Genomic DNA, 24,510 nt, shown 5'->3' on the forward strand with positions numbered 1-24,510 from the left:
ATGCAAAATGGTATAACTTCTGGCAAATAATTTATTATAAATTTAAATATGCATTTACATGACTTAGAAATGCTACTCAGAGAAATAAACACTTTTAATTGTATAAAACTATATATGCTTATAGCTATAAAATTATCAAAATTGGAAATAACTGTCTTTTAATGGGTAAGAGTATAAATGAGCTGATATATCTAGGCAACAGAATACTACTTGGCTTCTAAAAGGAACAAAATGCGGATACATGAAAGCACTTGGATGAATCTCAAGGGTACTACACTGAGTGAAAGAAACCACGCTCAGAAGGTTACCTGCTACATAATTCCGTTTATATAACATTTCCAAAGAGACAAAAGTGTAATCATGGAGAATGGTGGCCAGCTATTAGAATAGAGGGACTACCACAAGGGGATAACCTGGAAAGGATTTTTAAAAACTTATTTATTTATATGCATTGATGTGAAGGTGTCAGATCCCCTGGAACTGGAGTTACAGACAGTTATGAGCTGCCATGTGGATGCTGTGAATTGAACCTGGATCCTCTGGAAGAGCAGTCAGTGTTCTTAACTGCTGAGCCATCTCTCCAGTTCCCTGAAAAGGATTTTTATAAAGGTGATCTGACTATGTCTAGACTGTGGTGATGGAGATATATATCACTCACACTTACATAAATATATAAATTATAGGCCTGTACACCAAAAATCAAGCCAATTAATTTCTGCATTAATTTGAAAGTAAAAATATTTAAGACAACTCTGTTATTTGTATCTTAAATATACTCAAAGAATCTTTAGAATTGAACTGTTTTACAGTGTAACCCAGCACCATTATTTACAGTGCCATAGGCCAGTTTTTATAGAGTATTTTGAAGTTCTTAGAGCATATGAAAAATTTTGACTCAAACTTCTACTAAGAAAACAAATGCTTTTGCTGTCTAAAATGTTCCATACACACGAATTAAAAGAGCATCTTTTGCAGTTGTCTTTACTAAGAGTGAATGTGCAGATAAAACATTAACAAGTGTCTGCCAGTTTTTTGTTTTGTTTTTTAACATAAGCAGATTTGGTTTTGCTAGAACATTAACGGTGACCATAAAAGTTATTAAATATTAAATGAAAAAGTTAAATGGCCCAAAACCAGATTTTAAGTAACTCAGGTAATTTAAAACAAGTTTTATAGTTCTTTAACTAAGATATTAGATTAAAATCCAGGGAATTAGGTACTATCAATGATGTTACAAAGCAGATCAAATAAGAAAATATTAACTATTCACTAACTCCACAAACTTTAATAATCCAATGTAAAACAGTCTTTACAAAACAATCTTGAATGTTTCCTAAACACAATCTAAATGCAACACTCAGATGAGGGCAATGATAAATGTATACATTCAAAGCAGTTAAGTTAAAAATGACCTAACTGTCCCCACATAGGTTTCCAATTCTGGTTGTGATTGCTCTGTCCCTAGATAGAAAATGGGAGGCCAGCCTGCCTGTGAAGTGGCCAGACACCTGCTGCTTCCAGACAGCTTCTCCAGCAAACTGAACAGTCTATGCCGCAGTGGCAGTGATGGCACACACCTGCATGCTCTGGATCTCTCTCACATCTTATGGAACATTGGTCCCACTGTAACTATAATATCGGCATAGGGAACACTCTGGCTCAGTTCAATAACTCGATGTTTTTTTAGGATAAGAAAGGTATAAAATTTGGCAGCTGTCTGTTTCCGGTCACAATTTCTGCATAGCTTTATCAGACTAAAAGACTGCATCCCCATCTTCTTGTGTTCCTTGGAAAATAATCAGAAAAGAGAAAAGAAAAGGGAAAAAATATTAGAAGTAAAGCAGTCTGCAGATGTACAATGAACAAATACTGCAATTCTTGATAAGCTATGATATCTTTAAAAAGAGTAACAGAATGGCTCTAATAAGTGTGTAAAAACATAGATCACCGAGACCAAACCTGTTTTACTGAGAAAATGCATCAAAACTACTAAGGTTTATACAAATTTATGTGTTATATAAATGTTAGTTTTTAAAAAGTGATATTAACATCAATATTTCTTATGGAAAGTGCAATTAGTTTCATCTTAAAAACAGGAAAAACCCACAGGACTTTGCGAGGTTTCACATATAATAAATAATAAGTCCATTGTGGGTCTTCGCCTTAAAGGCATTAGAGAAGCCTGTAAAATAACCTTTGCAGTACATGTAGAAGTGCACCTGTTGGTTTCAGTGGCTGGGTAATGTAGCTATGTAAACATCTCCTGGCTGGAGTTATCACACGGTGCCTGTACACCTACTAAATAAGTGAGATACAATATAGTATTAAATTGTGGAGGAACATAGCACTTTCAATGGATACTAGGATTTGGAATTAGATTCTTACAAAAGCATAGTTTTTATTTACCCAGAAATACTGGACCAAATACTTGCCAGTGTTTTATACCTATCTTATACGCCAGTGTCTTATACTTATCTTTGGGTGATTGTAAAGCACTTTTAGGAATGTCAATACTAGGTTTTGACAGTCTAAAATACTTATAAATTAATGGGTAAAAATACTTTATTGTACAACAAGCAACAATAGAGAAGTCTAATTAATAAATATTTTGTGTTTGAGTGTTTTGCCTGAATGTATGTTGTATAACCCATGTGCGCCTATGGAAGTCAGAAGAGGCTGTCAGATCCCCTGAAACTGGAGTTAAGATAGTTGTAAGCCACCATGTGGATAGTGGAAATCAAATCTGGGTTCTCTGCAAGAGCAAGTGCTCTTAACCACTGAGCTATCTCTGATTAAAACTACCCAATAAATCAATACAATAAACTTGAAACAAACAAACAAAAAAACCCTCAGAGTGCATCATCATGAAATTCAGAGCATTGGAGACAAATAAAAGTTCTAAACGTCTCCAGAGAGAAAATAAAAATCACCACAAAAGATCTTAAAGTAAGACAGTGCATGGTTTCAACAACAACAGAGAATCCTAGATATGTACAAATCTTTTTTTTTTTTAAAAAAAGAGATAACTAACCATATAACACAACCATAAAATTTACATGAAAATAATTATAATCACACTATGAAGCCTCAGTGAAAACTTATTATTTATATAACCTTTGAAACAGAAACTGACAGTCATCCTTATCAACTTTTCTCTTCTATATTTAGCCCTAGGTATATCACTCAAAACCGTTTCACTTCAGTGGACTTTTGTTGTCAACAACAAAATATAAAAAAAAATCTTGTTTTCATAAATATCTGGATGCTCAAATCAATATATTATTTATTTTTTAGTATCAAAATCAAGGTCTAGGGAAATAGTTCAGTGGATGAAGTGCTTGCTATGCATTTATAAGGACTAGAGTTCACATCTGCTCAGAGGCAAGGGATCTCCAGGGCAAGCTCATTAGCTAGACTGGCTTGAATCAGTAAATTCTGGGGTCAGTGAGAGGCCTTGTCTCAGGAAACAAAGTGGAGAGAGACTGAGGAAGCCGGTTGTGGCCCACAATATACAAGCACCAGCATATACATGCATCCCCATACAAGAACATGCATATACATGTGCACATACACTACATGTGCATAAACACACACAAAGTAAGTAAAATAAAAATACCATCTTACCCGTAATTCATTTAATGTCTGAAATAATCGTTGATTCCATTTCTCTGCCTCAGTATTTTGTTTGCTAACTGATGACTCCTGTTTGAATGATTAATAAATATTTCATTTAAGCAATTTTTATTGACTGTTTACTATTCACCATGCACTGCATTAGCTTCTACAGAAACATAACTGTAACACAGTCCTGCCTAAAAAACGTCTGGTTTGATAAAGAAGAGAATGGCACAAACACGAGACAATTATTGTGCAATAGAGTCCTCAAGATTAAAACATTCCATCCTACAGGAAAGCTAAGTAACCCAGCATGTATACTCCTATAAATAACCCCAATAAAACTCACTGGCTCACCAAGATGGACTTTGTATATGTACATTGGTCTATTGTGGGTTTCCTGTCTGGGGTGAGTAGACATGTGTAGTGTGTATCCCCAGCAAAAGTTTTGTCACACAACGAAACGAAACCTGTACAGGGTTGTACCTTGCCTCCAGGCATGCCTTCTGATAAAGAGATCCAAAGCAGGAGACTGCAGTTTTAACTGGTGATGCAGCTCAGAGCTTGTGCCCTTATGTACTTTGAAAAGTAAAGTTAGCAAAGTCACCCACTTTTGGTTAGGATTTTCAGTTTGGCCAATCTGAACTCCAGTGACAGGAGTACACAGAAAAATTACAGAAAATCTGTTGTTGCAAGGCCTTTATATGAACTAGCTGATGACATAAACACCCTTAAAAATGGTTTAAGAGAAATTTCAGATTTTTGAGGTACTTTGTCTACATAAGGCTAACTCGCTGTCTGTCATCTGATTGGTTTACTCTTTTTTTGTATTTTAAAGCTGAATCACTTCCATAGACGGTTTGATATTTAGTAGAATCTCTTATAAACTAACAACTCATGAGCCGTGAGAATGGGGTCTTGGCTCAGGAAAGGTATTGATCTATCTGATAAAAACAACAGTAACAATAACAACAAAGAAAACAGAACAGGCTGCAAAGGACTATGGGTGAGAAGTAGCAGTTCTGACCTATTTTATCAGTTTTTCTGCACTAGTTCTGACCATAGTGTGCAACAGCAAACAAAGCACTGAAACAAACAAAGAGGCTATAGAGATCACACAGTAGTTAAAAGTGCTTACTGTCCCTGAAGAGGACCTGGATTAGGTTCCTAGCACCACATCAGGTAACTGACAAGTATTATAACTCCAGTTCCCGAGGATCCAATGGCCTCTTATGGCCTCTTCAATCACCTGTTTGCACATAAATTCATGTAGGCACACATATATGCACATAAATAAAAATAATAAATCTAAAAATTTAACACCAGGACCTAATAGGTGATTTGATAGTTGTTTACTGAACAACTTTTGATAAAATACCTTTAAATTAAAAAATGCCCTCAGTACTCTGGGATAAGGTTCAAAGAAGTAATTTGGGGGCCGGAGAAATGGCACTGGCTGTTCTTGCAGAAAACCTGGGTTCGATTCCCAGTACCGACATGGTGCCTTACAACCACTTGTAACTGCAGTTTCAAGAGACCCAAGCACCTTCTTCTGGCTTCCTAGGTACCAGAACATATATGGTGTACTTTCATACAGATAAAACACTTGAACATATAAAAATTTTAAAACCATAAAAAGATTTTTATTTTATGTGTATGTATGCATGTGTATATCTTTTTTAAAAAAAGGAAACTAGGCTGTGGTGGCAAACACCTTTAATCCTAGTACTCAGGAGGCAGATCTCTGAGTTCAAGGCCAGCCTGGTATACAGAGCTAGTTCCAGTACAGTCAGGACTACAAAAAGAAACCCATCTTGAAAAATGAAAGTAAGAAGGAAAGAGAGAAAGAAAGAAACCTGGTAGTAATGCATAGGGAGCCAGTGAATAAAATTTGTGCATTTACTATCAAAATGTGACTTTTTAAGCAGACCATTTTCTGATTTTAAGCATTTTCATTTTCTGATTTTAAAACTTTCGTACAGATACAAGTTTTGCGCCAATGATACTGATGAAGAGATGCTCACACTATTTTTTAAAAAATAAAACTTATGTCCTAGGTTATATCCTAATATAGTATAATTTCCAAAGATAAGAATGATTTAAAACAGTGATTCTCAGCATTTTAAAACATGCCCCTACTTTTGATAAGAATAAAAATTGTACACTTTCCTTTATTTAGACTCTCAAAATAATTTATGTATAAGAAAAAGTTCACCAAATGATTCACAGATATCTCAGCTGTTGTGTGAGTCATAGTAGCTGGGGTTATGTAGTATAAGCTTGCTTCAAACTCATGATTCTGTTGTCTGGTAAGGGCCACAGAGCCCAGCTAAATGTATTTCTTGAGATCATAAATTTAAATTATAAACTTATAAATAAACATGGAAATTCTGCAAGCCAAATAAATAAATTTTAATTAAATAAATTAAATAACATTTAGGAAGACAACTTTTAAGAATGTTTCTTTCTTCCCTATTAGTCACTCCTCCTACTTCCATGACCTTTTTTTTCAATACACTGAGTATAAGTAAGGATTCCTAGAGTTGGTGGGAGATATGCTAGAATAATGGAGAGTAAATACGATTACCATGTACATTCTGTATATGTATGAAATTTCCAAAATTAAGTTAAATCTAAAAATAATTAAATATGAAGAAAATTGTCCAAAGACTATAATATATTTACCAATTCAACTGGACAATTTTCTTGGGCCAAGGAAGCATTCATTGAAGATAATGTCTTAGCAGCTGGAGAAGCCATATCAAAGATATCCTGCCAAAGAAAATTCAGAAGTTACAGGTAATTCTGCTAGTGGTTATAATATGAACAACTCTCAATTTTATTAAATGATTTATTAATATAAACAATGATTTTGCAAACTAATTTAACCTATTGTCTTAGTTAGGGTTTCTATTGCTGTGAAGAGACACCACGACCACAGCAACCTTTATAAATAGGAAAACATTTAATTGGGGCTGGCTTACAGTCTATTACCATGAAGACAGGAAGCATGGTAGCATGCAGGCAGACATGGTGCTGGAGAAGCAGCCAAGAGTTCTACAACTTGATCTGCAGGCAGCAGGAACAGAGTGTGACACACTTCCTCCAATAAGGCCTCATAATAGTCCCACTCCCTATGGACCTATGGGGGTCATTTTTATTCAAACCACCTCATTCCACTTATAGTCCTTATAGGCTTGTAGCCGTAATATAATGCAAAATGCATTTAGTCCAATTTCAATGTCCCCATAGTCTATAACAGTCTCAAACTTGTTTAAAAGTCTAAAATTCAAAGTTTCTTCTGAGACCCATGCGATCTCTTAACAGTAAGTCCATGCAAAATCAAAATGAAAAAGCATAGCATGTATTTTCAACATATAATGGCACAGGATGTACCTTACAATTCCAAAAGGGAGCACAGTGAGGAAAGACTAAAACAAGACTAAAAAATAGCTGGGAAAACTCCAAACTCTGCATCTCCATGTCTGATATAAAAATACTTTTCAGATCTCCAACTCTTTCAGCTTTGTTGACTGCAACACACTTCTTCCTTTTGGGTTGGTTCCACTCCCTGTTAGCAGCTTTTCTTGGCAGGTATCCTACAGCTCTGGTATCTCCAACATTTTGGGATCTCCAAGGTAATCCAAGCTTCAACTTCACAGCTTCACACAATGGCTTCTCTAGGCCTCATTGCCTGGACACTTGTGACATATGCTTGGTACTTTCTCTGTAGACCAGCCTGGCCTCAGATTCAGAGACTTGCCTGCATTTGCTTCTCGAGGGCTAGAATTAAAGTGGGCACCACTCTGCCTGGCCTTGTGCTTTTCTTTAACTCTTTTCACAAATTAGAAGCTTAGCTGGGTGGGGCCTTACTCTGAAGTCACCACTCCTTTTATTCCACTTAGTATCTGGCCTTTCTTTAATCTGTTTACATTTCCTGGTACTCCTTTTCTCCATAAATGGTACATTTTTATATTTTTCCTTGATCACCTTACTCTTTTTTATTATATATCTGCATAAGAGTGAACACTAACAGAGTCCATATTAGGTTGTTTTGAGATTTCCTCTGCGAATGCAATTAATCCAAAACATTCTAGGAAATGTCCAAGCCCCCAAAAGGCAGCTAGCATGGTAACTCACAGTGTCAGTGTGCAGTATATTATCAAGCATTTAGTCAAACATGCTCTGTTTTAATGTATTCTGAAATTGTCTTCCCTCCCAGTTAATACAGTTCTGATGTGGATTAAGTGAATTTTCTGAATGGTTTTCAAAATACAATGAGGAGGGCATCTGCTTCCCAAGCTCCCCCTTCCCTGCTTTACAAAGAGTCTTTCTCTCTGTGCTTCCTATGTGTTTCCTCACTCCTAAGAAAAACCTTTCTTCATCAGAAAAAAATTAACAACGATGATAGAACATACCTGAGAAACATTGTTTTTATTTTTATCAATAAGACCCTAATATTTAAGTAACAAATGAGAAGGTATTTTATATTATTTTTTCAAAATAGGGTTTCTCTGCCCTAGCTGTCCTGAAACTCTGTAGACTAGGTTAGCCTCAAAGTCAAACATCTATCTACCTCTGACTCCTGAGTGCTAGGATTAAAGGTGAGCACCTCCATGCCCAAATATTATAAATTTTCCTAAGTTTTCAAACAAAACTGTCTTCAAAGAAAATTTTTGTTTTCCTGTTCCTTCAGAGTGACAAAAGTATTTTGTTTTGGTCATATACTTTTAGAAAGTCTTTCAAAATTAAGGTAAAGATAGTTGAGAAGTTTAAAATGTTGTTCTTAGAAGAAAAATATGGGTGAATTTATGATGAGAAACAATACACAAATGTCCGGTTAGAGTTGTAGGAGACCCCATAACTCATGCAATATATACAATATACAACCAGATTCAAGCACAATCACTCATTTGCTATGTCATATAAAATACTGCTTCAGCATGAAACTACCTTATCTTGTAAAACTTCAGAGGAATATTGTCTTGCAGATTAAAATTATGTTTTATCTTATAGTAATGACACTTAGAGAAACTGTTGAACAACATGAGATGAAATATGAACTGCATCTGTAAGAATATGTATTAGCCTCTCAATATTACTTCACTAGAGTTGCATAAAAATATTTCAGTGATTATCTCTGGTTAACTTACCTCAGAGTTAATATTCATAGTGATATCCTGCTGAAAGCTACCCGTAGATCCATCAGTCACATCATTCCAAACCTGGAGCTGATCTAAGTCTCCGTGGGAACTCGGCTCTTCTGTCACTGAGGGCTCTTAAGTGAAGAGAGTGTTATCCAAGTGCATTTCAGACCTGAACTGGCATATGACTATTCAAAAAGAAAACTTCTGGCCAGTAACTTGGAATCTATTATTTAATTGAGGAGTGTCCAACTTTCCCAACTCTACCGAGTCTCACATAATTTATATCTTCCCTTTCCCCTCCTCTGCTTCTTTATCATTTCCACTCACATCATCCTCCCATCATCCTCCGTTCATCCTCACTCACACACTCACTCACAGGACAACAGGAATAGTTTAAGTTCACTGTGGTGTACTATTTTGTAAATTTTAATGACTTCAGAAATGGTCACTGGGAAAGGAAGTTTATTCATCACATAATGTAATGGTTACACTACTTTATAACTGTCACAGCAATAATTAGCTATTATTAACATTCTGTCAACTTCATTCTAGGCTGAGGGTGATATTGGCCTTAGGATAGTTGTAATATTTAAGTACATTCTTATCACTATCTGAGTTTTAGGTTGTTTTAAAATGAAACATTATTCTGCTAGAAACAAAGATTTTTCTAAGAGTTGGTGAATACTGCCTTCAGGGTGGAGGAGGTTAGAGAAAGAGAATATCTAAATATACACACACATAAATAACATCTTCTGTATGTGTGTAGAGAGGATACTGGGTATTAAACCTAGGGCCTTACACATTCTAGGCAAGTACTCTCCCACTGAACTACATCACCTGGTCCTTTTAGTGTGTTTTAGCTTGAGACAACATCTAACTAACTTGACCTAGCTGGCTCTGAACTTGCTCTGTAACCCAGGCAGGCCTTGAACTTGCAATCCTGCCTGAGTGCGTGGTTATTACAGGCCTGTGACACAAGAACTGGCCTATATTTTATCTTTTCAGTGACATCTTGGAACAGATATTAATGTGAAAAGCAGAAAAATGCTATACTAAGGTAATATTTTAAGTTTAAAATACTATTCTATAGATAGTGGTTATATTTGACAATACAGATTTGAGCCTAGTTTTCATTCTGAGACGTAGAGTTCAATTTTTGTTTACACAACATTCTCCTTGACATTAACAGAATTAGGAAATCTTACCTAAAATGTTTTTGGTTCCCACTTCTTTCCTTACTGACTCCTTCTGTATAAGTTTTAAGTCAGAGGACAGGAAGCATCTTGCAAACAACTGTAAAAACACATTTATATTCTTGATTTTATATTAATAAAGCAATTCAATAAAGCACAAGCACATATGCTAAAAAGTAAAAGCCATTCATACACAATTTTCCAAGCTTGGCAGAGTGGTGCACACCTTGGAGAAAAAGGCAGGTGTATCTCTGTAAATTCAAGGCCAGGCTGATCTATGTAGTGAGTTACATAATGAGATCCTGTCCCTGTCTTGGGAGGGAAAGCCATTTATACACAATTATTAAACAAATTAAGTTTTAAAATAATGGTTTCTTTTCCCCACATGTCCAATTACATTGTAAATAAACATATTTATTTAGAAACAAACATCATATCCATGCAAAAGGATGAAAACAATTACCTTTTTCAGTTCATCATGAATCAGATCCTGGGTAGCAGTTGATAGAAGTGTATCCACTCCTCCCCTCTTCTTCCACATCATCAATCTTTGTGTGGGGGGTGCAAGGTCCAGAACCATGAGGGTGTCAACAAAGGAAGTAAGCTGCTTATGCATAGTCTTGCTACTTATCTCCTTGACTGGATCTATGAGCAACCTCCTCTTTTTGTTTTTCCTTCTCTCAGCAATGTCTAGAGGGAAACAGGCATAAATGGACTTAGAAAGTTTTGTAAAATGATATTCTAGGCTACTGTATATCTAAGGAAAGGATATCACAAATAACCTGCAGAGTTGCACTGGGAAGAAAATCCTTCTGTTCTTTGAAAAAAAAAAGCTTTGTAAAGTTTTTGCAAAGTTAGAGTACCTGAGCAGTCAAAAGCTGATACATTTTTCAAAGTATTGTTTGAAGGTGCTTAAGAGGGTCCCTGTTCACTTGTTAAATGGGCAACTGCAGAAAAATGGCAAACAGGGAGTGGGCAGTTAAAGAATCTGGAGCTTTTCTTTTTAAAATGTGGAATACGATAATGTTTCAAAACATTAATGTGTATCTCTCCAGCGTATTTCACCTCCTGCACTGAAATTCATATATGAATTCTAAGTAGGCAGCTAATTCCACACCATGCAGAAGGCAGATGTCAAGCTTGTCTTTAGTAAAGCTGAAAATGTTTTGAATTGAACTCGGTTTTTAAATTTCCAGTTTTCCAAACTGAACATATGATTTGAACAGGACTAGATGTGTTGAAAGAATTATCTCTAATAGCTTTCATACTCGTTTCTTATTTAATGCCCAGTGCTATTATCATGCTGGCAGTCTTCTGTAACATTCTATGGATGTTTGCATATCTCAAAGCAATTAAGATACCAGGGTACCAAAGATAAAAATAAAAACATGAGACCTCTTACTAAACCATCAATTGGGTCAAGAGTAAGCCCTTCTTCTTCATCTGATGATGTTGTTTCATCTACTTTTTCATCTTCAGGTAGGCACTGGTCATCTGAATTACCTGGTTCTACTAATAAAAGCAAAAACAGAAGCATATGACTATGCCACACATTAGAAGACAATAGGAGAAATAAAGTAGAAAAATAATTGTGGAAATACTGCTAGCTGGGATGATACATTAATTCTTAGAATAATGAACCGTAACAGAGGCAAAGAAGTTCAGGAATAAATGGTCTGGGACCCTCAACTTTTGAGTGAGTCAAATAGCATCACCCTCATTTACACATGAGATAGCTCAGGCTGGGCTACAGTCACATAGAAGTTAAAACAAAACAAAAAAGTGACTGATAAAAATTTGCTACGACAACTAAAGTATCTATGTTCTGTTGAACCGCCAATTGACCCATAAAGAACCACAGCTAAGTTTTGAATGCCCAAAACTTTTTGTTTTTAATTTTGATTATTGTGTCACAAAACAAATGCAACATCAAACATTGTGAAAACAATGTTTTTATATTTTGTTTTTAATACTTAAGGAAATAATAAATAAAACAACGTTTTGATTACATTTTTAATACTTAAGGAAAAGTCTATCTTTAAGGCATCAACTCATCTGAGGAATTTTGGTAAGAATTTCAATTAAAGAAAAATAAGCTCAGTTGATAACTTATAACTTCTCTCAAGCGGTACACCGATGGTCAAGTCATACAGTGTGATAATTTTTCTTCCCATATAACGTATTATTTTTTAGGATTTGAAAGTATACTGCTTGAGAATAATAAATATACTCTACTAAAGCCAATCCTGGTTAATTACTTTTTCAGACTCTAACTTCCTGTTCTACATTATCTAGGGTTGGATTAAGAGAATCTGAAGGACAATATTCTTCTGCTGAAACTTAGAAGTTCCAAACATCGGAATCTATACATTTTCTATGCAAAAGACTTCAACATACCTATTATACTACTGGGAAGCTCAGGAGGCAGAGAAGTTTCCTTGTTTGAATTTATGTCTTCTAAAAGGGTATTCTCATCTTGCAACAAATTGTCTTTAAAAACATAAATAAATACTTATTAGCTAAACATTTTCTAGCATTAGTTTATATAAGACATTATACTCTTACTTCTTGAATTGTTTTTACTCCATATGGGGTCACATAACTCAATTAGAAGGGGTTGGGTGTTATGAAAATTTTGGCAAGAAGGAAAACCAATTAAAAATCAAAATTATTTCTGGCAGTGCTCACCCATGCTTCACTCTGCCACTTCACTGTAGCCTTGGTTCTAAATAAACAACGTGCACTTTGCATTGTGTATGCTATCGTGTACCATACAATGCCAAACACATGGCCTTAAAATGTCCTGGCACAGATGAAAGATTACTCTATGTTATGAATTGCATTGTTTTTACTATATGTACAACATTTCCTGTTCTAAAAGAAACATGACTTAATTATAGCAAATAAAGACATTTAATATTGTATAACTATTTAAATCAGTGTTTTCATTACTGCAAATTCTAAAATTGAAATATTGATCAACTCTGAAAAACATTGAAAATGCTCTACACCCTGGAGTATCAAAACCTTAGCAAAGATTTAGTTTTTTTTAATATTTTAATATTTATTTATTTATTATGTTACAATATTCTGTCTGTGTGTATGCCTGAAGGCCAGAGAGCACACCAGACCCCATTACAGATGGTTGTGAGCCACCATGTGGTTGCTGGGAATTGAACTCAGAACTTTTGGAAGAGCAGGCAATGCTCTTAACCTCTGAGCCATCTCTCCAGCCCCAAGATTTAGTATTTTAATGTAAAAGTAAGCATATTATCTCAATTTCATGAATATTTATCTTAATAAATGATAAAATTATATAATATACCAAATAATTATGTTAGAATAAATTTATTTCATTCATTATTGGTAAACACTTGGTTTGTATATACATTTTATTTTTTAATTTTTAAAATATATTTTTAAATTTTATGTGTACTGGGTGTTTGCTTGTATGTATATCTGTGTGCCACATGTGTGCAGTACCCACAGAAGACAGATGAGGGTCTTGGATTCCTTGGGTCTGGAGTTACAGATGGTTGTGAGCCTTAATGTGGGTACTGGATCCAAACCCAGTCTGTCTAGAAGAGCGATCAGTGCTCTTAACTGCTGAGCTATCTCTCCAACCCCTTGTATGCATATTTTGCATATCTGTATACCAAGGACCACATAAGAATTTCTTGGGCAAAAGTGGGTTGTGGATAGAAAAAGTTTAAGAAGCCCTGGTTTATACAAGGGATAAACCACACTTCTTTTTTCCCACATCTCTCTTCTCTCCTCTCCCGACTCCCTTTTCTCTTTTGAGATAGGGGTTCATTAGGTAGTAAAGTGGCCTAGAACTCCTTATAATTCAGGCTGGCCTTAAACTCATGATTCTTCTACCTCAGCTTCCCCAGTACTAAGATTACAGATATGAGCTGTCATGCCTGGCTGATAACTAGACTTTTAATGAAAACTGAAAAAAAACCTGTAAATGTATTTCATATAACTAATAATCTTGAAAATACATACTTTTGTTTTCCCAGTGTCACTCCAAAATGTCTATTTTATACTAATATTGTAATTTAAATATAAAATGCTATACTGACCTTGAAGAATATTTTACAATTTGTATTAAAGAAGACAATGTTACCAGCATATAATCTAGTACATTTTTGAAGAGTATACTAACCTCACTTTTTTCCGAAGTTTAAGGACACAAATAAAAACAGATAGGTGTTAATAGCTTCTATAGAAATGTGTTTAAACAGATACCTATTAACTAGGCCTAGATTAAAATATTATAGACTTTGAAAACATATGTGAAAAATAATCTGACCTATAAGTACAGATATATATCTGAAAATTCAATTTCAATATTTGATATTTTATGACCAGAAAGCATACCAATCATTTCTCCTGCAGCTCCTTCATCTCCAAATCCATCTCCATTGTCAAAGAACAAAGATTTTTCCTCAATGAGGCTTCCAGAACTATGTTCAACTACAAGACCACTGGAGTTCATTAATACGCTGACATCAAATAAGCTCTGTCTTCTGAGGATTTCAGGTTCATTTCCTATATAAATGTATATCGTCAGTGGCAAGCTAATCATAGAAACATAAACTTTTAGAATTGGAAGAAACTTAAATCATCTAGTATAATTCATCCTCATTCTATGTGGAAAATAAAAGTTTTAAAATTATTGAATTATCCAATTGAAGACACCCAGTTAATCAACATAGACTAGATTCCAAGTTTAATACTCTCCCAATACAACAGGAAAAAATGCCAGAGCACTCAGTAGAGCTTGTAGTTATGATATAATTTAGTCATGTCCTGGAAGGTCAAAACGCTGTGGGAGTAGACTGATTCCCTATGCATTATGTAGATCACATTCTATTTGACCAAGTATTATTTCATATCATTTTATATAGAATAGTTTATGCCTAAGAAGAATTTGGAAAATCTGCCTAGAGCTACATAAAGAAACCCTGCCTCTGAAACAGTAACAACAAAAACGACTGGTGGCGGTGGCACAGACCTTTAACCCTAGCACTCAGGAGGCAGAGAGAGGCAGATCTTTGGGAGTTCGAAGCCAGCCTGGTCTACAGAGCAGGTTGTAGGAAAGCCAGAGCAACAGAGAGAACCCCCCAAAAGGTATGTTAAAATAGTAAAGAATGAGCTTATAATAATCATTCAGTAAATAGTTATAGAATATACCAAGAGTGGGAGATAGGACACTAAACAAAGCACAGCCAGCTAACATTAACTGAACACTTAGTCATTAGGTTATATTGACAGTTACAGAAGATCCAAAGTCAGCTCTGGCACGTTCTGTCCAGCTTTGGATTTTAAAGTCATTATGTTTAGGATTCTGAACCCTGAAGATAAGAGGTTGGTCTTCTCTCCTAATGACCCATGTCAGTTATTATACAGTAAAGAAGTCATGAAGTTATCACCCATATTGTACATTTGTCTCTAGACCTATGTCACAATGGATTAAAAACTTGCTAAATGGTCTTAATGACTTTTTGAGAAAGAACTAAGAACATGTTTAATATCATTCAGGGTCAGCTTTTTCCAAAAAGAAAAAGCAGCCTTGCTCAATCAGAGAATAACACTCTAGAACAGACACTACATTCTAAGTGTTGGGCATTTCAAAAGTCTGAGAATAAATTGGTTATTGTTCTGCACACTTATAATTCCAGCACTCAATAGGCTACAACAAGTCAATCTGAGTTTCACACAAGGCTGGCTTAAGTAGTGAGGCTGTCATTTGTCTGTCTGTCTATCTATCTATCTATCTATCTATCTATCTATCTATCTATCTATCTATCTATCTATCTATCTTGAGATTTCAGGGTGAAATAATCATGACCTTAAAATTTATACTGTAATCAAGAATAGGATGGATTAATATAAACATTTCTTAAAGTTTGAGGGAGAAAATCACGTATTGGTGGAGAGGACAAAAGGCAAGAATAAAGAAAATAACCTTTGATGTTGCTGGGAGGATCTCTACTTTACAGACTCAGTTAAGTCATTTGTTTATACATAGCAAATATACAGGAAAAAGTCCAGATTCAAACCTAGAACTACAGACTGACATGATGCTCCACTTTTCTGAATTATGCAAGATACAGAACTGTGAACAACTAAGTTGAATTGATTAGATGGTAAGGCATACACTTTAGTAGGGGAAAATGCCTATAGTGAGGCTGATAAACTGATAAAAATGATGAGTTGGTAGAAGGCACTGAGGAGAGGAATATCAGGGGTTTGATACAGTCACAGGAACACAAGGTGCTTAGGTAGAGGAATGATAGGTGGACAAAAATGTACTTAAAGACAATTACTCTTGCAGAAATGTGTAAAATATGGGAAGAAAATGGAGGAAGATTTTAAGGAAGGTAGTATAATACTGCAACTAATAAAGCAGACAGAAGATATGGAAGACAATTCAGATGTCTTTAAAAAATCAATCAGTAGCTGGGTGTGGCGGTGCATGCCTTTAATCCCAGTAAGGGAGGCAGAGGGAGGCGGATCTCTGTGAGTTTGTGGCCAGCCTGGTCTACAAGGCGAATTCTAGGACAGCCATGGCTATACAAAGAACCCTGTCTTGAAAAAAAAAAAAACAAACAAAAAACAAATGCCTTTTCCAAACGTATTTTAACATCTCAAAAATCACTGTATGTTTCATAATCAAGCTGTACACTATAACTAATAATCATACATGGGACAAAATATATTTGAAAGAATTTTATGCAGTAAAATATAATGCCCCAATATATATAAACTATACCAGATGTTAATCTGGATATCTCTGCTTTGAGGGCAGAAACTACTTTACTTTTGGGGGGCAGGGGAGAAAGAAAGGGAGACAGGGTCTTACTATAAAGCCCTAGCTAGGATTACAGGCATGTGTCACCATATCAGCCACAGAACCTACATCTTTAAATTTTAGTACTGTTCTATTCTTTTTAATTTTTTTATTGATTTTATTGAGCTAGACATTTTTCTCTGCTCCTCTCCCTTCATCTCCCCTCCCCTTCAGCCCTCTCCCATGCTCCCCATGCTCCCAATTAGTACTGTTCTATTCTATGAGAGCACCTGATATAGAAATTCAAAATATGCTTGGATTTAAAAAATTATAAAGAAATATTCCATAATAGAGGGTATTAGCATCTAGACCAGAAAAAAATTGGAGACTATATTTATACATAAAAACATCCATTCTACAGATATCTCTATTGTGACTATTTTCATACAAATTGCAAATATAATTGATGTTGTCTTATAATTTTGATTTCTCAAATATTCTCACCAAAACTCTCAGCTTGGAAAAGCAGATCATTGCTATATTCTTCTCTAAGTGTGATTTCCTCTGGTTTGCTTTGGTTCTGAGCAAGGGGCTCTGAAACATCAATATCACTATAGAGAAACATGAGTAGAACACTATGGTTGTATAAAATATTGGGAAAAAAAATCAAAATCAGCTTATCATAAAAGGATTTTTACTTTATCAATAGTATGTTTATGCACATGAATTTTTAGGCACATGTTTACACAAATAATTTTCAGGTTATTCAATCCAGTGGTGGTTTTTAGTTGCTAATTTACTTGAGCATTTGAACAGATGATCATTCTTGCTATGGCTTGAATGCTTGTGTTCCTTCCAAGTCTAAATACTGAAATCTACTTCCCAGTTTGATGCTATTAGGAGATGAGGCCTTTAGGAAGTAACCAGGTCATAAGGGTTCTGTTTTCACGAGCAGAGCTTGTGTGGCCCCAAACTACCATCTTGATCCTTATACCACATGAGGGTGTAGGAAGACCAGGAAGCAAAGCCTCTGAATTACTGTATCTTGACTTTGGTCTTCCTTTGTCAATTCTGACAAGAACTGGGTAGTTTTTAAACAGATATTCATTAAACACCGTTCTAGAGTTTAGGAAGCCAAGATCAAGGTACCACGGATTTAGTGTCTAATATGGGCCTATTCTTCACCTCCGTATCCTCAGATGCTAGAAGTACAAGAAAGCTCCCTTGGGCTCTTTTATAATGTCACAGACCTCATTAAGGAGGGCTCTCTGCTTTCAAAACCTCATCACATTTAAAGGCTCCCACCTTTTATACAACCACCATGAGGATTAAGTTTCTATATGTGTACTTAGAGAAATACACACATGAATTCAGACCCAAATTATATGTTGTCCAAAACCTAACTTACTTCCTTTTTTCTCTTTCTTCAACCTATCATTCTTTAGTTATCCTGATTTCAGAAAGTGGTAGCTCCATTTTATGCCCTGTGGTGGCTTAAATAAAAATGTCCCCTATAGGCCCACAGGGAATGCACTATTAGGACTTGTGGCCTTGCTGGAGCAGGTGTGGCCTTGTTGAAGAAGTGTGCCACTGGGGGCGGGATCTGATGTCTCAGATGCTCAAGCTTCCCGCCATGGCCATAATGGACTAAACCTTTGAAACTGTAAGCCAGCCCCAATTAAATACTTTCCTTTGTAAGTTGTCATGGTCATGGTGTCTCTTCACAGTAATAGAAATCCTAAGATATGCCCCAAATCAAATAGTCATTCTTTACTTCTTTAGGGCCATATCCAATTCATGAATATATCATGTTTACATTGATTGCTAGCATCTTAATAAAGTGCAGTCTGAGAATTGATTCCATACTACTTCATATGGACTTACTACAATAATCTCTCAGGTTTTCTTTTCCTTCTTTCCCCATAATTGTGAAGTAGCCAGAGGGAGCATGCTGAGACCAAGTTAGATCTAGTCACTCCTCTACTCTTTGTTCAAAACTTGACTGTGTTTTTTCTCCCATCAATATAAAATCTCTACTGTAGCCTACACATCCTGTCACCTGCATCTTCTGCTCCTTCTCTGACCTCATTTCTTTACTACCCAGTCCTTTCATCTTACTTCATCTCGCTTGCTTTCTTGCTGTTCCTGAGCATATCCGCTGCACTCTGTCTTACAGCCTTTCCACTTGTATTTTATCTGCCTTATTTTGCCATTTCCACAGAGATTTTTTTTTTACTTCTCTGGGTATTTCCACTGGAACATTCTTATATGTTACTGTAGGTTTGTCTCCTTAGCTCCTTTAGGCTTGTGTTCTTACTTGATCAGAAAATCTTTTCCTGATAATCCTATTGCTTGTTTTAATATTTATTTATCTTCACATTGCATTTTTATTTATCATCAATCTATACTAACTAAAATATAAGATCCATTAGGCTAGAAACTGTTTTATTCATTGCTATCTCTTCAATGCCTAGAACCATGTCTGGCATAGGTAAGACATTTATTTAATACATATTTATTAGATGAATATACTGTCAATACTAACATTCAATAAATATTAGACATTTTTGTTTTGTATTTTCAAATTTTACACAATTTAAGCTTTTGTCAACTGTACTTGTTCAATTGTTATCTAGTTGAAGTTGCCGCCACTAGATCTGAATGTGAAAACAAGAAAACAAAATGATTTACTTTATATTATAGATGTCAAAATCATGAAATTCTTCCGGTAATGTGATAGTGTTGTAAGCTGCTTCAAAATTCTCTTTTGGGAGATCAACCAGTCCTAAAAATAATGAAAAAGAGACACAATAAGCAGTGATCCTTTATGAAACATTAAACTTTCAATTAAATCTTTATCATCTCTCATGGGCTTCTCTATAGCCCCTCAGCAGTACATTTTTTATGAAGCAGACAGAATAACAGTTTCCAGAAGCAATCAAATCAGATAGTTCTCGTGCTTAGAGACCTAAGCATGAATAAAGCACCTTCCTCACTACAATAAAATTCAAATTTCTGACTGGAGCTTCCATGGCCCTACACTCTTATCATACATCATCTATAGAATTCTCCTCCACCACTATACTCCACAGATACACTAGTCTTTTTGTTCCCTGAAAAAGGCAAGCATTTTTTTTTTTACCTCAAGACATTATACTTGTAGTTCCATTTGCCTGTACAACCATTCCTTCGGTCACTACTTATGTACCGAGTATGTCTCATTTTTCAAGTGTGAGTTTAACTTCTATCCCCTCACAACGGTTTTCCCTAATTAACCTGTAAAATGAACTTCTCTGTTATTTTCTGTTGTAGATCTTAGTTTAGTTTCCTTTGTAACATGACCACTAATAGGTGCAGTAACACATGCCTTTAATCCCAGCATGACCACAATCTGTAATTATTATATTGTTTTTAAAACATTTTCATTATCTGAGTTCTTCATCAGACTGAAAAGGAACTATTTATCTTGCTTGTCCTTGTATTTTCTAAAGCTTAACATCATGTTAGTCACAAAGCATGAATCAATAAATATTTGCAGGATACATAAATAATAAATGAGCAAGTAAAATAAAGTCGATATGCATATCAATCTATTCAAAGACTCTAAAACTATTTTAAATGAGAAAGATAAAAAAAAAGAGCTTTCAGTCAGAATCCACAAATGTTGATGGAGGGATGGCATAAGAAAGGAACTAACGTAGATACTGTAAAAGTTAGGAAAATATATATAATAAAGATAGTTTCTTTGGAGCTGGGTGGTGGTGGCACACGCCTTTAATGCCAGCACTCAGGAGGTAGAGGCAGGCGGATCTCTGTGAGTTCAAGACCAGCCTGGTCTACAGAGTGAGTTCTAGGACAGGCTCCAAAGCTACACAGAGAAGCTGTGTTGTTTTGAAAAAACAAAAACAAAAGGGGGGAAACAGAAAAGAAAATGATGTATATCTTAAAAGCAGAACAGATTTTATGTAAATTAAAAAATGTTAGGAATTGTACTTTTAACATATATAAATATAGTATTGCAGAATGTCTAGGAATTTTGATAATACTTCGTAACTGCCAATAATTTAGGAGTTTCAAGAATTCTAAAAACAATTATAATTATCAGTATTTATATTTTGTCAATATATAATTTTACTCTCATAAAGGCAAAAACAGGTATGGCAAATTAAATGATCCAGTAAAAATAAGTGTATTGATTTCTTACACAATCATGATGATTTTAAGTGTATTTCTTATATTAATAATAAAACAAAACAAGTTTTGGAAAATTAGCTTTATGGAAACTTAAGATTCAGTCAAAATGAAGTTTATGTTCATTGTATACAGCATGCTACTAATAAAAAGAGACTACCCAACACAAAAATGCCAAGAGAAGTCAGCAGTGACACAAATTAACGTTGTATATGTACCTGGGCGAAATGTCATCTTCATCTTAAGAAATGCTTCACTGCAATCTGCCAAAAGATATTTTGCCTTCCTATTATAGATTCGAACAACTCCCAAAAGAAGGTGCCCTGAAGTTCGGAGTGCAATTTTCACCTTTGAATAATTTTTAAAAAATGTTAGAATAATAAATATTAGGTTTGTAAATGTTGTTATTTGAAAGTTAACGAAATCATAACTTCTCTTTGAAAAACAAATGTTATATTCTTATTTAAGTAAACCACCTTTTAACCTCACCATATAGAATGATTGACTTTAGTTTTTGCTTATTCAGCAAAGCCATACTTCACTTAAATGCTGTATTAGTTATTAGAGTGTCTTTGTGCAGACAATAATCTGGGGGAGAATTAAAAGAGGTAATTTGAAAAGCAAAACTGTCTCGGAAAGTATTTTAATTCTTCTGCAGAAGCCATGGCTAATACGAATGTTAATCAGTTACATACCTTGGGGGAGAGAATTTTTTGAATGGTTATCTCCAGATTACACTCAAACACATGCGCCTTTGTGAGTTTCTTCTCCCAGTGAGCTGCAAGCCATATTTTGGCCAATGGCCCTCGTTTACTCATAAGCACATGAGTGTAAAACATGTTGCCTATATTCCTTAATTATATTCAACAAACTAGAGAGAACAAAAACAAATGTCTTAAATTTGTTGAGAAAGCTTTTTTGGTATTCTTTTACTGTGAGCAAAACTTATTATTAATTCTACAAAACAATACTCAAATTATCTCCTAATCCAATGTTATTAATTTTCTTATTAAAGAAATAGAGAGATGGAGAGATGGTTAAAACCACTGGCTGTTCCTGCAGAGGATCTAGGTTCAAATTCAGTGCCTTCTTCTAACTTTTATGGTAACCTCTGTAGGCACCAAGAATACATATAGTACACATACATACATGCAAGCTAAGTATTAATATTCAAAAAAATAAATCAAGCAAATAAATAAGTGTAATAAAAAGAAATATCACTATTTAAAAAAATTAAAAACCAGGAGGTAGTGGCACACACCTTTAATCCCAGCATTCAGGAGGCAGAGACAGGCAGATTTCTGTAAGTTCAAGGCAAGCCTGGTCTACAGAGGGAATTCCAGAACAAGCTCCAAAACCACAGAGAAACCTTGTCTCGAAAAACAAAACAAAACAAAAATTTCTCATTTAGCCAGGTAATGGTGGTGCATACCTTTTATTTCAGCACTCAGGAGCCAGAGGCAGATCTCTGTGAGTTTGAGGGCAGCCTGATTTAAAAATTTGTTTCAAGTATAGCCAAGCCTACATAAAGAAACCCTGTCATGAAAAAACAAAAACAACAACAAAAAAAGAAAGAAAGAAAGAAAGAAAGAAAGAAGAAAGGAAGGAGGAAAAAAAGAAAATCTTATTTAGAATATGATTAAATCTAAGGGCAAAAACTTGTCTAGAAACTTGTGAATCACACCCAGTTTAAATGTATTCTAATCAATGGTCTCAATTTTTCTCTTATTCTTCATAGAATTTAATTTTTCTTCTTAGTAATATAACAAAACAGGTACATGAAGGTTTCTGGAGGGAAAAAGGAAAAACAGAAAAGAAAGAAAAGAAAGTAGTGAACAAAAGTAAGAAACAGGTCATCTGATTTCTAACAATTAAAAATTTGATGTTGGATCACTAATTTTTATCTAGGTATGTAACCTCATTTTTCTCTTTAGGATGCTAAATATTATTAACCTTTATTATTATTTGAAAAAGGGCCTTGCTAATAGACAAAGGTAATTTGGAACTCCCGAACTTGCTGCTGTTTCTTCCAAGCGCTAGAATTACACATACGTACCCCATGCCTGGCTTTAAATATAATAATGTTGAAGCTAAAACAACAGAATTCCAAAGGGCTATAAAAAATTTTAAAAAAAGAAACTACGGAAAATGAATCAGAAGTCAGAAAAGAAACCCCCACTGAATTTTAGTATTTTGAAATAAGGCTAATATAATTTTTGCTTAACAAAAAGACAGGAAACAAATAGATATTTCTCCCGCCTGCACTACTAATTACAGCACAGGCTCTATTTCACAGTAAAAAATGAGGAGAGATGTCATATCACTTAGACATCTGCTTTCATATGTCATCTGAAACTGCCACCATACAAGTTTTTTTTCCTACCCGAAGTTTTGGTAAAAGCGAACACTGAGCCAAGATGAAGGCAAACATAATGTCAGCCACAGAATTAATATCTTAGGTCAGCTTTGATCAATGCCCATTTCCACCGCAAGAATCAAACTAAAGGTTACACTATGTACTAAACCACACGCAATCCCTACGGAGACACTTCGATATGGTTATGGCTTCTGCCCTGCCATGGCTCTATTGCCTTTGTCTTGGAATTAATTCCAAACCTGAGTTAATGATTTTTTTTTTTAACAAAAATGTTCCCAGCCTGGTTTACAAAGCAAGTTTCAGGACAGCTGAGGCGAAACAGAGAAACTTTGTCTTGAACCTGATATACATACATACATACATTCATACATACATACATATAAAAATAATGAAAAATAAAAAATGCTCTCGAGTGCGAGACAATTAAAATGCCCCCCCCCCCAGCAATAGATTAAAATAATAAGAAAAAGAGCCAAACGCTGGGATTTTACATTCCGGAGCCCCTGCTTTCCTGAGCATGTCTCCCCACCCCACCCGCGCGTGCTCCTCCAATACCCCTCCGTTCTTCACAGATTACTTCCTCACTCAAGGAAGGGGGAGCAGGGGACCATTCCTGGAAACCCACCCTGCAAAGGGAAGAGAGGGAAGGGAAGGCCAGGAGGTGTGGCCGGGGCAGGTGTCTAGGGGCCTTGCTAGCAAGCCCGGTGGGTAGGGGCCTGAGGCCAGGAGGAGGACAAGGGACTGAGGGGTGGTGGAGAGCGCGAGGTCAAGGGGAGGGCGAGGCCCCGTGGGAGGGCACTGGGTTGAGGGCAGCGGTCAGGGCTGGAGAGACTGAGGGCCAAGCCGCTGCCGGGGGAGCTGGGACCGCTGAGAGGTCCCGGCCGTCACAGGCTCCCGGAGCGCGCGTGAAGCGGCAGGACCAGGTCGCTCCTCAGGCGGGCCTCAGGGCTCGGTGCTGAAGAGAACGCAGAGTTGCCAGGCTGGCGCATCCCCGCCATCACCCAACTCGCCCACCGCCCCCAGCATGCCCCGCATCACAGGCCCAGCCCTACTGTCAGTGCGGTGTCCGAGGGCGGCAAAGCCCCGCACGACACGCGGAGGATCCCAGGCGCTGATCTCCAGCGGCTGGCGGCTGCCGGGCGGGCAAAGGCTACAAGGGGCTCAGCACGTGAGAGGGAGGGGGCGTGA

At 35.9% G+C, this 24,510-nt stretch overlaps 1 protein-coding gene across 2 annotated transcripts; it reads right to left on the reverse strand.

Annotated features, from left to right (window-relative positions):
- Rad21l1 (RAD21 cohesin complex component like 1) lies at nt 1–24,510 on the reverse strand. 2 transcript variants are annotated; one of them, XM_075962473.1, is made up of 13 exons: nt 21,641–24,510; nt 21,164–21,293; nt 19,446–19,539; nt 17,259–17,365; nt 14,339–14,509; nt 12,353–12,445; nt 11,351–11,467; nt 10,419–10,645; nt 9,968–10,055; nt 8,769–8,893; nt 6,301–6,387; nt 3,625–3,702; nt 1–1,786 (listed from the first exon to the last, which is right to left on the reverse strand). In XM_075962473.1, exons 1-13 carry the CDS (start codon nt 21,782–21,784, stop codon nt 1,598–1,600), a joined length of 1,650 nt encoding a protein of 549 aa, XP_075818588.1. In that variant the 5' UTR covers nt 21,785–24,510; the 3' UTR covers nt 1–1,597. The 2 variants fall into 2 exon arrangements, with proteins under 2 accessions (XP_075818588.1, XP_075818587.1); XM_075962472.1 differs by lacking the exons at nt 17,259–17,365; nt 21,164–21,293; nt 21,641–24,510 and having other exon boundaries at nt 19,446–19,534.

Source organism: Microtus pennsylvanicus, chromosome 2, assembly GCF_037038515.1.
Source record: "Microtus pennsylvanicus isolate mMicPen1 chromosome 2, mMicPen1.hap1, whole genome shotgun sequence".
Classification (NCBI taxonomy): Eukaryota; Metazoa; Chordata; class Mammalia; order Rodentia; family Cricetidae; genus Microtus; species Microtus pennsylvanicus.

Coding starts and splice junctions, on each gene's coding strand:
- Rad21l1 (XM_075962473.1), bottom strand. CDS start 21,784: ATGTTTTACACTCATGTGCTTATGAGTAAACGAGGGCCATTGGCCAAA. Junction 14,510..17,258: donor TTTCCAAGCTGAGAGTTTTG/GTGAGAATATTT, acceptor ACATTTATATAG/GAAATGAACCTGAAATCCTC. Junction 12,446..14,338: donor AGCTGCAGGAGAAATGATTG/GTATGCTTTCTG, acceptor ATGTTTTTAAAG/ACAATTTGTTGCAAGATGAG.